Genomic DNA, 13,444 nt, shown 5'->3' with positions numbered 1-13,444 from the left:
GAAATAATAATAATTTGGTTACGCAATCCACAACTGTTTGTGGGACACTGCTATACGTAATTGGCTGCCGCGTTTCGCCCACAAAATATACAATCAATTCACTTTACAGTATATTTCTGTGAAGCGCTTTGAGATGTCTCGAAGCCATGATAACTCACTATCAATTGCAAGGAATATTATTATTATAAATTCTCACAGAGCCAGAAAGTTGCTCCGACAAATGTAAACATCATGTGGATGCCATCCTGACGGGCGTGCGTTGACATTTTGCTTTTTTTAAATTTTATTGTTTGATTGCTTCGCTATGTCAAGGGTTACAAACGCATCAGGCAATCAAATGTCAAGTCTGTTTCTTTTTTCTGAATGGGGCTGAATCGATGTAAAAGTGACTGTGTGTCTTGTGTTGAAGACCTGATGTGTGTATTCCCACTCCATTGTTCCGCTTTCCTTTATTTCCTTTTCTAGATGGTTGACATGTTTTCTACTACATCTGCCTGAATGAACAGCATACACACTGCTTACTATTAAAACCAAAATGCCACTCACTTGTGTATTTTTAGGCTTTTTTTTTAATGTTTTGGTAGCACAATAACATAAGTATTTGTGCAACAATATACATTTGAAAATCTGAAATTCTCTGAGATTCAGGTGGATAGATTTTTGTTAGGTCAGGGTATCAAAGGATATGGGACAAAGGCAGATAATTGGAGTTGAGGCACAGATCAGCCATGATCTAATAGAATGTCAGAATAAGCTCGAGAGGCTGAATGGCCTCATCCTGTTCGTATGTTCCTATGATCCTTGCTTCACAGATTGTCAGTCATTATTAGGAACTCATGGTATTTGGATGTGAGCTCCATTATGAACTAGGTTAGAGCTTTGTTGAGACCTGATGAATGCGAGGTACTACATAGAGGAAGTGAGAATACGAAACGTACATACTCCTTGAATCGGATAGAACTTGCCAAGGGGGAAGCTGAAAGACATCTCGGGATATTAAGTTCACAACGTCAAAAATAAGGTGAGGCAGCAATAAACAAGGCAAACGGGATGCTCGACTATATTGCCAGGTCAGTTGAATTCAGATCCCCAGAAGTCATATTCAAGCTGCATAGTGCATTGGTCAGGCCACACCTGGAATACAGCTCTGGTTGCTGTGACACAAGGGGATGCCCAGGCCTCAAAGACAGTGCAGAGGAGAGCAACGGGGATGTTTAGAGGAATGAGCTATGGGGAGTGATTAATTAAGCTCGGTCTTCAGTCCTGAAAGAGACCTTAAAGAAGTGTATAAAATGTCAAACTGGATTGAAAAAGTAAACTCAGAACAATACCTTCAGATGCAACAAGGCTGTCTAGTTTCACCCACAAAGTGCACAGTTAATTCACTTTGCAGTATATCCTGTGAAGCACTTTGAGACGTCTCAACGACATGATAAAGCGCTTTATCAATGCAAAGATTATTAATATTATATGACAGTGTAATAAGAGGATGTACGATTAGACTTGGAAAGAGTAATTTCAGAGCAGATACCAGGAAATGATTGTTTCTTTATCCAGAAAGGAATTAACAGTTGGAACAGGTATCCAGGAAGTGTGGTTAAGGCCAGAGTGTTGGTACCATGTTCCTAATTATATCATCACTCTGGATCCCTCCCTCCCTCCTCAAGCACAGGATCAGGTCTTGACTGATAAGTCTGCATTAAACATCATTGACCAAGGATATTCCTATGTGAGCTTGGCTTGAACTGGTTTGAATCAATATCAATGACAATGATTTGTGCAGGTTGGTGAGGCAGAAGCCACCATCAATTCTGCCACTGGTTGATGCAAAGACTATTTGGCCAAGGGAGCTGACTGCTTGGTATTTTGCATGTTGGCTGAAACTCAAGGGTTTTGGGAAGCGAACCCAGATTTCTAAGGATTCACCATAACTTTGGCAGTTGAGCAGTCTGGAGGTTACAGCTATCATTTTTACTTCAACCTACTAGAGACTTAACTAGGTAACAAGTGCTACTAAGTTTACCTGCTTTACACTTATCTCAATTAATGTGTTGGCTGAGAGTATTGGTCAGGCTCTGGAGAAACCTCACTGATAGAGCCTGTCCAAGCTCACATTGACAAGGAGCGGGTAATGGATTGCTCATGTTAGTTTTTTGCCCAAAGTCTCTGAGTGACACTGTCTAGTTGTAACAGTGTGTGTCATGTTTCGAAACCAATTCAATATAATGAGTCTCTCAATGACGCTTAGTGAGGAGGGCAATCAATCCTCTGATTTGTGTTTCTCAATGTATCTACTACATTGCCAAGCAATGAAAAAGTTCTCTGCCCAGGCCCAATGTAAAAGTCCAGCATTTAGGAGCGTTTATTGGAATGAAGGGAGTTTACTTGGTAATTAGGATTTAACCTAGTGTACTCGACTAACCGTTGTCAGAAATGTGAAAGCTCGCCGGACAGTAATATCAATGGCAAACTGCGGTTTTAGCTAGTTAAACTCCAGCAGTTACCCCAATGCACGCTCTGGGGTCTCCAAGCTTTGGCTCTTGCCAACCTGTGCCTAAAACTTTCCGGAATTAGGTAAGCAGGATGCGTCCCTCCAGGGAGAGAGAGTGCATTTCACTCTCTGGAATTTCTATGTGTAGGTGGGATGCATGGAAACGTCAGCTTGGTTTGGATACAGACGCTCCCCCAAAAAATGTGGAAGACAATCTTTGCAGACTGCAGCTCAGAGCAGTGTATATTTCTACATGTTGCCTTGTATTGGGTTTTGTTCCAAAGTTTAAACCCTCCACTTTTTGACTACAGGATACTTCACGCATATTTTACTGGATGATGCCTCGCAAGCTGTGGAATGTGAAACTATTATGGCTCTGGGCTTGGCTGATCGAACCACTCGAATCGTTCTGGCTGGAGATCCGATGCAGGTAGATTTTATTATAACTGTTACTTGTGGTTGCCTTTCCTTTAAGTTGTTCTTTGCTGCTTTGAAGTAGGTGTTACGGTCTGGAATTAGAGTTGTTACGGTCTGGAATTGGAGTTGTTATGGTCTAGAAATCACTGCTTGAAAAGGTGGTGGAAGCAGATTCAATAATAGCTTTCAAAGGGAATTAGATAGGTCCTCAAAAAGGAAACATTTGCTGGTCTATGGGGTAATAACGGGGGAGTGGGACTAGTTGGCAGCTCATTCAAAGAGCTGTCACAGACACGTTAGGCCAAATGGCCTCCTTCTGTGCTGTAAGATTCTATGATTGTAGGAGTGAGTGATGGATTGGAAAGTGCTCACCGTGTCTTGACTGGTGGCCCTTACTCCTTGATTTGTCATCAATATTAAACTTCCAGTTTATGACTGTTTGTCACGGTGAGGGTTGTCAACTGTTTAGCATTTGCAATTAGTGAGTCAGCATAACTTTTGGAAAAACTATACCTCTGTTTGACAAATCTCGTTATGTTTATGCTCCTGTCTATTTGTGCTATTGAACAAAAAATAGCCTTGTTTTTTGTTTTCACAAGTTGGTCAATTACAATTTTGAAGTCAGTATTACCATCTGTGTGCTGCCAAGGTGTGATACAATGTACTAGCAACAACAACAACATATTACATTTACACAGCGTCTTTCACATCGGGAAGATGTCCCAAGGCGCAGGACAGTCAGGGATTTGGACCCGAGCTGGGGGTCGGGATCAGGAAAGGTGGAGGGCAGGGAGGGTAGCTGTAGAAGTTTGGCCAAAGGTGCGGATGAACAGGAGGGTCTTGAAGGAAGCAAGGGAGCGAGCAAAGGAAAGGGACTGTGGGATGGAGTTCCAAAGGGTGGGGGGAGAGAGGCTGAACGCCAGACTGGCAATGGTGGGCCGGGTTGGGCGGGGTACATGGAGCAGAGTGGAGGGAGCAGACAGGTTGATACGGTTTATATACCAGATGAGGGAAGCCAGCGCTCTATCCCAGTGGCTGGAGGACATGGCTTAGATGTGACTTCTTTCAACTCAAGTGCCAACTCAACTGATTTCTGTTGTAAAGTTGTACTTTTACTGCCTGCCATCTATCGCTCAAATCAGAAACTAATTTCCTATCCAACCCAGAGCCACCAACATAGATTTTGGCTTATTAATGAAAGCCACTGCATTTTTCTCAATCCGCACACAAGATGCTTCTCCCTTAACTAATTGGATTCCGTTTTAAAACTACACGACTTTGAAAAGAGCACACCTGTGTGCTTGCCTTCTAATGTTAGATGTTCTCGTTGCCATGAGAAAAATGATGGGAGGTTTTGATATCGCCTACCTTTGTTTTTTGGGGGTAACTGGGCAAAATCTTTTAGAAAATCTCTAGCATACTCATTAAATTGTTTGCTCAACAGGACAGATTTTTTTTTTTGTGTGTGTGGGGGGTGGGGGGGGAGCAGGGAATAAATGAAATGCCACTGATGAAGAAGGTTACCTTTTCATTAGAAACATAGGAACAGGAGTTGGCCAATTCAGCCCCTCAAGCCTCTTCTGTCATTTTATAAGATCATGGCTGATCTGTACCTCATCTCCAATTACCTGCCTTTGCCCCATATCCCTTGATATCCTTACCTAACATATCTATCCACCTTAATCTTTCCATTTATCTTCCTCCCTGTGTCCAATTTGTTCTTACCTAAGCAGGAAGAACATCCTTGCCATCTTGCCCTTGTTCATCTTTTAAGACTGGAGATTTGCCCTTACTGAAGCTTGATTGCAACTGTTAATCAAAATTGGTATTGAAATATATCGCCTCTCAATCACAACTAACACTTTCTCCTTCCTGATTGTGATGGAGAGAAAGAGAATGATTAGGATATTCATCAAGATAACAACTACATTTCTGCTGGAATATTAATGCTCCGTTAAAATTGCTACTGAAGGGGATTTCTAAATTACTAACTGTTCAGAAGCTGTTTTGTTCTGGTGCATGTCTGGTAACATAAGTCTGCTTATTTGTGTAGAAATATTTAGAAGTCGAGAGGGTTTAAAAATGTTGAATCTCCCATTAGGGCTGAGCCTATTGGAATACAAAGCTCTTGGTAAGGCTTTTGGCCACAGAGCTGTCACACAGGGTGAATGTTATCCTATCTCACAAATACAGATTCATTGCTTAACTCACATTATCTTAATGCATGTGGAATTAGCACACTCTGCACTAAGCACAAAAAAAGCATCACAAAAAAAAGAGCATCGATAATATTGCCCAGAACAACCGCAGAGAAGGACTGATAGCATTCACACAAATCTATTTCTAATTTTTCTAATCCATTACCATAGCAAATTTAGTTTGACATCACTGTTGTTTAGAGATCCCTTTGCTAAAGTTAGACATTTGTTGCTAGTGATGTATATCTCCCCCCCACCCCAACCTTTGTTTTCTGTAGTGTGTGGGGATTTCCTGAGTTTGTTGTGGACACTGAGAATTAAGACATCTATTTTGACCCAAAGGTTTCAAGCTGCATGGTTGCCCTGTACAGTGTTGCAGGCAAGACTGGAGTTCTTCCCAGTGAAACGTTCAGGTTCCTTGCACCACTGGATACTTTCAGGCCTTTTTAAGAGCAGCAACATTTTCAGGGCTGATCATTAACTCCCCAGGTTCCTGTTATCTACCCAGTTAATCCAATTTATAGTTTTATCTGGTGTTTTGTGAGCTTTGGCTTCACGGTGTCACCTGCGAGCAACTAATTCAATGCTTTTAAAAGGTCAGGTTAATATATTGTCAAACACATCGCCATCATTCAGTGGTTGTGTAACAGTGAAGATACCCAACAGATCAGTCAGAGCCTGCCTCTTGTGACTCCATGACAGTTTGGATTTATTGTCATGACTTTTACTAAAATATTTCCTTTTTTAATTACTCATATTTTTACAATTATAAATCTCCTGCAGTCCTCACATTCAGTGTTTTATGCCATTCTATCTATTCACGGTTTTCTCTCTTTTACAAAATTAATCACAGTCTGTGGCCCCGAGTCTACTTATCCAGTTTTGTTGACACCACAACTTTGCAAAATTGAGAGCTAAAAGAAAGCCGTTAAGTGGATAGAATTCCCAGATGATTACACGCTGCTGTAGTGATATGCTGCATATGCTTTTGGTTCAATTTTAGGTTGCCTGACTTGCACAATTATTTAAAAATTCCTGAAAGAACATTCCCAAGATTAAAAAGCAAGTTCATGAAACCAACTTCACTTGAATGGATTTTAACATGACTTAGATGTGTACAACTGCAAGAAATTGTGTTTAAATCATAGAATCGTAGAATATTACAGCACAGAAAGAGGCCATTGGCCCATCGTCCTGTGCCAGCTCTTTGGAAGAGCTACCCAATCAGTCACACTCCCCTGTTCTTTAACCATAGCCCTGCAAGTACCCCCACAATTTCCTTTTCAAGTACCTATCTAATTGAACCTAATTAAATCTAACATTGAAAAATTTTACTTGCCGTCCGATTTTCTTTGTGTTTGATGTAAAAGTGTGCTGAACGGTACAGTGTTCTCACAGTGAAGAGCAGCCACTGCTGATACTCAGAGCTCCCAACAAGTGAACAAATTGATGGCTACAATTGGATAAAATGTCTGTTGAAACATTGGTCTTGCTCAGTGCAGGATGTGCAGTAAAGATTGTCTGGTGAGCTGTTCACTGGCTCAGTGCCACAGCCTGGATAAACAGACAACCAGTAGATATGGATGTGAATGTCTGGAGACAACGCTAATTAAACTGAATATTTTTGGGTTGCATTTAGAAGGAGAAGTCTATTGATTCTAAACTGGTGCTCGCTCATCTCCTGCAGCCATGCTCCTCACAAGTCCCTGCTGTTTCTCTGGACCTTTAAGCTCACACTTCATTGTCTTTTAAATGCTTTCAATATCATGGCCTCAATAACCACTTGTGGCAGAGCGTTCGTGTTTAGGGTGAGGAGGAATGGGAGGTGAATCAGGCTTCCTTCCTCTGAAGGGCCTCACTTCAGCCCTCTGAACAGCACAGGGTTTGCCATCTGGGAAGTGACCACATTCAAGTAAAAGTTTAAATCATTAATAAAATGAATGTAACTTTGTCTTTTGCTTCATTAATTGTTACCTTCTACAGCATGTAACATGTATTTTAATTGCCCCACATACACCCTCCACCATTCTATATCCGAGAGATATTCCTGCTGCTGTTTCTCCTGCAAGGAGGTGTGAAAGTATAGTGAGGTCTAGCTATTACAGTATGTATAGCTCGTCTATATTGACACAGGTCTTTCCTTACTGTGACCCAGCCATGTGGGGAAATTTATATTATAATAGGGGTGCTCAAAATTATGAGGGGTTTTGATAGAGTAGATAGGGAGAAACTGTTTCCTCTGGCGGGTGGGTCGGTAACCAGAGGATTTAAGATAATTGGCAAAAGAACAAGAGAGGAGACGAGGAGAATTTTTTTTACCTGGAAAGTTGTTGCGGTCTGGAATGCCTGAAAGGGTGGTGGAAGCAGATTCGATAGTAGCTTTCAAAAGAGAATTGAAGAGGTACTTAAAAAGGAATAATGTGCAGGGCTCTGGGGTAAGAGCGGGGGAGTGGGTCTCATTGGTAGCTCTTTCAAAGAGCCAGCGCAAGCCCGATGGGCCAAATGGCCTCCTTCTGTGCTATATGATTCTGTGATTCTTAACAATGTCATCAGTTCAGCTCTGTATGAATTAGTAACTCTAACGATTAAAGGTTATTAGAAGATGGTAACCTGGCTTCCATTTTCCCTCCTAGCTTAATCCTGTTGTGTACAGTGAATTTGCTCGAGAACGAAACCTGCACATTTCTTTGATTGAGCGCTTGTCACAGCTCTACCCAGCCGACTCCTGCTGTCACGTATCCTTATCAGAGCAATATAGATCACACGAGGCTATCATCAGGTACTGTGCAAATCTCTGAACAAATGTGTTGAATGTTTCATCTGAATGTATTTAATTCTGGGTAATGAAATGTGCACGTACATTTGTCACACTCCTGAATGGTACCTTCTTGAATTGTTCCTGAGATCTGGTTCCTGTTAGCACCTGATCATAGCTGAAATTTGCCAGAAAGGGTATCATCTGACACTATTGTGGTTCTGCTATCAGAAATGCGATATCGACAGTTTGGAGGTAGATTGAATGCTGGCTTGTTTATTTACCATATTTTAATTAGAATTGCCATCTATTTTGGGGACTCTATAATGGATTGACAGATGCCCTTATTTGCTTATTCTATGCACTTGATTTCCTCCAATTTTCTCCCCTATTTCTATGCTGAAGGCCATGACTCACAATCTGCCAGCAATCCTGCTCTGAGTCAACCCAGTGAAGTATTGGTCATTGCTCCTTTTAGTGGAAATCCTGTCAATTGGCAATAAACTGTTGAACAACCTTTTGCTCCAGTAACTACAGATCCTTCATTTCTTTCCTCCCCACCCCTTTCGGCTGTGACAACAACAACTTGCATTTATGCAGCGCCATCTCCCGTAGGGTAGCTTCTCACCGCCCTTAACTACCTTCTCTACCTGGAAAACACAGGTCTGCATGCGAGATGCAAGACCGAAGCTATTAGGCAGTTTTGGGGCATTAAAGGGTATGCGGCTGCAATGCAGGGAGGAGATCTTCAGCCTAACCTGAAGCAATCATTCTCCACTCTAAATGTGGTTACTTGAGGAGTTATCACTTTGCTGAAGCCACTCATGTGAGCAGCTGTCTTATGCTCTTGTTGCCCAGCAAACCTCGCGGTGTGTGCTTTGAATGTTGAGTTGTGGAGCATTAAGCTGGCTGTCGTGTTGTGAAGTTTTTGTCCCATGTGAGTTGCAGTTCATTATGCTGTTTCTGTCTTTTTGCACCAGTCTTGCATCAGAACTGTTCTACAGAGGAAGCCTGATTGCAAGTAGCAAACACCCAGCCCACAAGGACTTCTTTCCTCTCACGTTCTTCGTAGCCTGGGGAGCAGATGTACAGGACAGAAGCAGCTGTAGTTATTACAACTGTGCTGAGGTGAGGTCACCATGATTTTCTTCTCTGTGTTGGATCCCAAGTTCAATATCCATTGTATTCACAAAGTCCTGTTACCCCCATAGTTTTTTTCTACAGTGCACTGACCAACAACTAAAACATGTGGAAGATTGATAATAATTGTGTTTAGAAGTGCTTAATTGTACTTAGTACAAGTGTTTAACTATATTTAGACATCCAGAGGATCAGTGTGCAAGTGTGAGCATCATGGCAGATAATAATCTGTTGCTGTATTTGGAGCCAAGCCTTCCGTAAGAAGGATGAATTGAGAAGGAAGTTACTGGTATCAGACATTGTTACACTCCAATCATCTGCAACAGAAAATAAAAATTCATTGTAAGAAAAAAGCCCAGTAGGGAGGAGTTGGGGGTGTGGTGGTAACAGGACTTTATGAACACCCTGTATTTGAGCAGAAGATAGCCAAGTCTGTTTTCCATCTGCTCCTGGGATGTAAAATAGGATTAATTACTTTGGGCATAGTGAAAACTAGTATAAAGGATTGTTAATCTTGCACTCGATTTGAACTCTACGTTATTGCTTTTCAGAAAGGCAATAAAGATTGTTTCAGCTGCTTATCCATAATCTCTCATTCTCTGTTTGCCAGCAGCATCCTGATCATACCACTGCATTAGTCTTGTTCCTCTAAGATGCATACTCACTTTTACAGTGAAATATACTGGATTGGGGTTTTTATACTATACTCAGTCACATGGAACAATGTGTAGCTTCTGAGATGATTAATGGCTGTGTTGTTACCTTGATTTGTAGTTTTCGCCTGGAAGCATTGGAATTTGTTCTATTGTGTAAACTAAACCGAATCACAGCAGAATGTACTTGAATCGGCACAACATCCAGGACACAGTGCTGTGGTTGTTCACCATGTTACACTAACCAATGACATTTTGTGTGTCTTCTCCTTTCTCCCATTTATAGTTTAGCTCCTTTGAACACAGTACATTTTCCCCCATTATTGCCAGCTCCCATGTCTCTGCCTTTGCTGCTCTCTGGCTTATTCAATGATTTCTGTTTAATTCCTTTACTCTCCCCTTGAAAGGGGGTAATTTCAAAACTAATCTGCGGAAACACTACTTCAGTGAGCGAGTGGTAAATGTATGGAACAGCTCCCTCGGCAGACAGTGGAAGCACAAAGTGTTGATTCTTTCAAATGAAAATTAGATTGATTTCTTTTAGGAAATAATATTTTGGGAGACAATATATGAGTAGCTCAGGACCTGACATGTGCAAGGGACTGCTAGGATGGTGGAAGGTGCACTGGATGAACCTTGGTCTTTTTTCGGTTAGCATTTCCTATGTTGCCTTTTTGTGAGAGGACCACTGCCCTGAGGCTGAACCCACCCCCTCAAATGCTGCACATGTTGGGGTAAAGTTCCGAACCAACAGCAGCTGTGAGTGTGGGCCTGACCCGCAATGGTGCTAGAGAATCCTGTAGCTCAGTGGTTAGAGCACTCGCCTCACAAGAGAGAGGACCTAAGTTTCATTCCCGGGCAGGGCAAAACATTGGGCAAGTTTCCTTACTCCACACGCCTCTGTTTACCTAGCAGTAAGTAGGAACCCGGTTGTCAGTCAATTGGTGGATTTGTTTTCCGTAGGTAATATTCCTTAAAAAAAAAAAAAATTGGCTTCCGCATTTCTCCCACAAGATATACAGTCAATTCACTTTACAGTATGTTTGTGAAGCGCTTTGAGATGTCTCGAAGACGTGATAAGGCGCTAAATCAATTACAAGGATTATTATATATTATTAAACAGCACGAGAATGGCCAGCGCAGACCAAACTTCACTGTGCAATAAAATCCCCATCGCTTGTGAAGTCAGTTACTGTAAAACTCGGTGTAGAAATGTATTTACTTCCAGAAATGTAGAATTTGCAAGTACAGTAGTTTGACATAAAACCAAATCCTAAATTTATGTTCAGAATTCTATCAGAGCTTTGTGGGTAGATGATAGTGAAATATTAGCCACTGCACACTTTTCCTGAAAGCAAAATATCACTTTATTGATTGATGTTCACATTCAGCATGGATAGAAACAAGGGCATCTGCCCCTCCAGGCACTTGTTTGTTTCATTTGGTAGCAAGAAGTTCAGTAAACGATTTACTAACAACATCTAGGTTAAGCAGGCAGTAGAATGGGTTTCTTTACCTCATTCCCAAAAATAAACCTGCCAGCAGTTCTGTTCAACTCCACAACCACCTTTATGATAACATTACATTTACATAGTGCTGTTCGTGTCAAATAAAAGCGTCTTGGAACAGCGCTTTATAAAATAGAACTGATTAGAAATAGAGTGAATGTTGTACAGTAAAGACTAATGTGGAGGTTAATCTACCCCAGCCAGCAGCTTCCCAGGACCGTCAAGTTCTTTCAAGTCGAACCAGAGGACACGGCTTGAGATTGAACCGGGGTAAATTCAGAACAAATCTGTGAAAGTACTACTTCAGTGAGCGAGTAGTAAATGCACGGAACCTGGGGAGATGGTGGCAGCAGGAAGTGTTGATTCTTTCACGAACAAATTAAATAGATTTCTGTTAGGAAATAATATTTTAGGATATAGCATATAGTTTGTGACATGATATGTATAAGCGACTGCCAGGATGGTGGAAAGCAAACTGGATGGACCTTGGTCTTCTTTCGCCAGCAAATTCTTATGCTTTTTGTTCAGTTTTTTTTGTGTTGTTCTTAAAAAGAAGCAGATACACGCCTGTTTCTATCATTCACAACAGATGCTGTGCGCAATTGGCTGCTGCATTTCGCCCAAAAAATATACAGTCAATTCACTTTACAGTATGTTCTGTGAAACGCTTTGAGACGTCTCGAAGACGTGATAAGGCGCTGTATAAAATACAAGGATTATTATTATTATATCGCGGATTGGCTAAGATTCAGAGCAAACCACAATACTGATGGTAGCTATGTGACTGACCTCTCAGTGCAGGCTACTCCACACACACCATACCCGCTGCTCAGCACATTGATAGCTGAAACCTGACATACTCTGTGTGACGGTTATATAAGTTGTGTTAGTCACTCAGAAGCAATTGTGTTTTTTTTGCATCCCCGCACTAACGTCTTTCAGAGGATTTGAGAGAATCCTGGGGAGGGGAAGGAAAGGTTGAAATAAAAATAGAAGTCACTGGGAAAACTCAGCAGGTCAGGCAGCATCTCACGAGAGAGGAAAGTGTGTTAACCAAAGGTCATCGACCTGAAACATTAACTCGCTTTCCTCTCTCCATAGATGCTACCTGACCTGCTGAGTGTTCATTGATCCCAGCCACTTCTATTTTTATTTCAGATTCCCAGCATCTGTTTGTATTTGTTTACGGAAAGGTTGATGCTGAATTTAATCTGTTTCAGGTTTTGGAGGTGGCTGAGCAAGTGGAAGAGTTGCAGAAGAAATGGCCAGTGGCCTGGGGGAAGCTGGATGAGAATAGCATCGGGATGGTGACGCCATATGCCAACCAGGCCATGCGAATCCGAGCAGAGCTGCAGAAAAAGAAGCTCACTGATGTCACCGTGGAGCAGATCTTGAACATACAAGGTGAGCTGTGCTGTCTGCAGAGTTTTGCTGTTGCTGTGCTGTTGCTGGGATATTTAATCATCTGTCAGTTTGATTAACCTTACCCGCACAAAGCTGGAAGGAAGGATATTCTGGAGCCTGCATGCTACTGCGTGATCCAGTTTCTAATGATCATGTTTCACATCTATCCGTCATTTGTGAATACAAATTTTGTCCATAAAATATACAGTCAATTCACGTTACAGTATATTCTGTGAAGAGCTTTGCGATGTGTTGATGACGTGATAAGGCGCTATATCAAATACAAGGATTGTTATTTATTATTATAAATGTATAATTCCTGTTTGCAGAATAGATTTTCAGGCTCTTATAGTGCAAACCTGGTTATCCAGCCCATTGTGTCTGTGCTGGTGGTTTTCTACACATTAGCCACTGAGGCTAATCCTACTTTCCTGCCTCCTCCCGTGTACCCTTCAGTAGGCATTCTTTTGCAAGCATGTGTCCAAGCCCTTTGCAAAGAATTGATGGACCCTCCTGTTTGTCCCCCCTCCCCTATGCTCAACCAATGGTGGCCGTGCCTTTAGCCACTATGCTCCGAAACTCTGGAACTCTCTCCCTCGATCCCTCCACCTCACCCCCTCCCTCCCCACTTTCGAATCCCGCCTACAGACCTTACTTTTTGATGGTGCTTACGGTCACCTCCCCACTCCCTCTCCCCCTGGCTCGGGGTCAGATTCCGCCACTGTCAAGAGCTCCGGGACATTACCCCACGTGAAGGACCCTATATGAATGCTTGTTGTTGTTAGACCCTGTCTCAACATGGTTTCCAGCATGATAGGATTTTACAGCCTTTAGGGAAGGCGGACACTTGACTGGCTTTCTGAAAGCCAGTTTGGGGC

The 13,444-nt window shown here is 42.0% G+C and overlaps 1 protein-coding gene across 1 annotated transcript in view; it reads left to right on the top strand.

The window, feature by feature from the left end:
- Positions 1 to 13,444, top strand: part of LOC103186620 (probable helicase with zinc finger domain) — a 78,658-nt gene that overhangs the window by 29,075 nt on the left and 36,139 nt on the right. Inside the window, exons 17-20 of the mRNA XM_007905777.2 lie at positions 2,803 to 2,921; positions 7,740 to 7,885; positions 8,842 to 8,989; positions 12,383 to 12,566. Of these exons, the coding sequence (XP_007903968.1) occupies positions 2,803 to 2,921; positions 7,740 to 7,885; positions 8,842 to 8,989; positions 12,383 to 12,566 (597 nt within the window). The remainder of the gene's footprint in view (positions 1 to 2,802; positions 2,922 to 7,739; positions 7,886 to 8,841; positions 8,990 to 12,382; positions 12,567 to 13,444) is intronic.

Source organism: Callorhinchus milii, unplaced genomic scaffold, assembly GCF_018977255.1.
Source record: "Callorhinchus milii isolate IMCB2004 unplaced genomic scaffold, IMCB_Cmil_1.0 Scaffold16, whole genome shotgun sequence".
Taxonomy (NCBI): Eukaryota; Metazoa; Chordata; class Chondrichthyes; order Chimaeriformes; family Callorhinchidae; genus Callorhinchus; species Callorhinchus milii.
The sequence above is the reverse complement of the archived record's forward strand: the minus strand, read 5'-3'. Positions and strand labels throughout refer to the sequence as shown.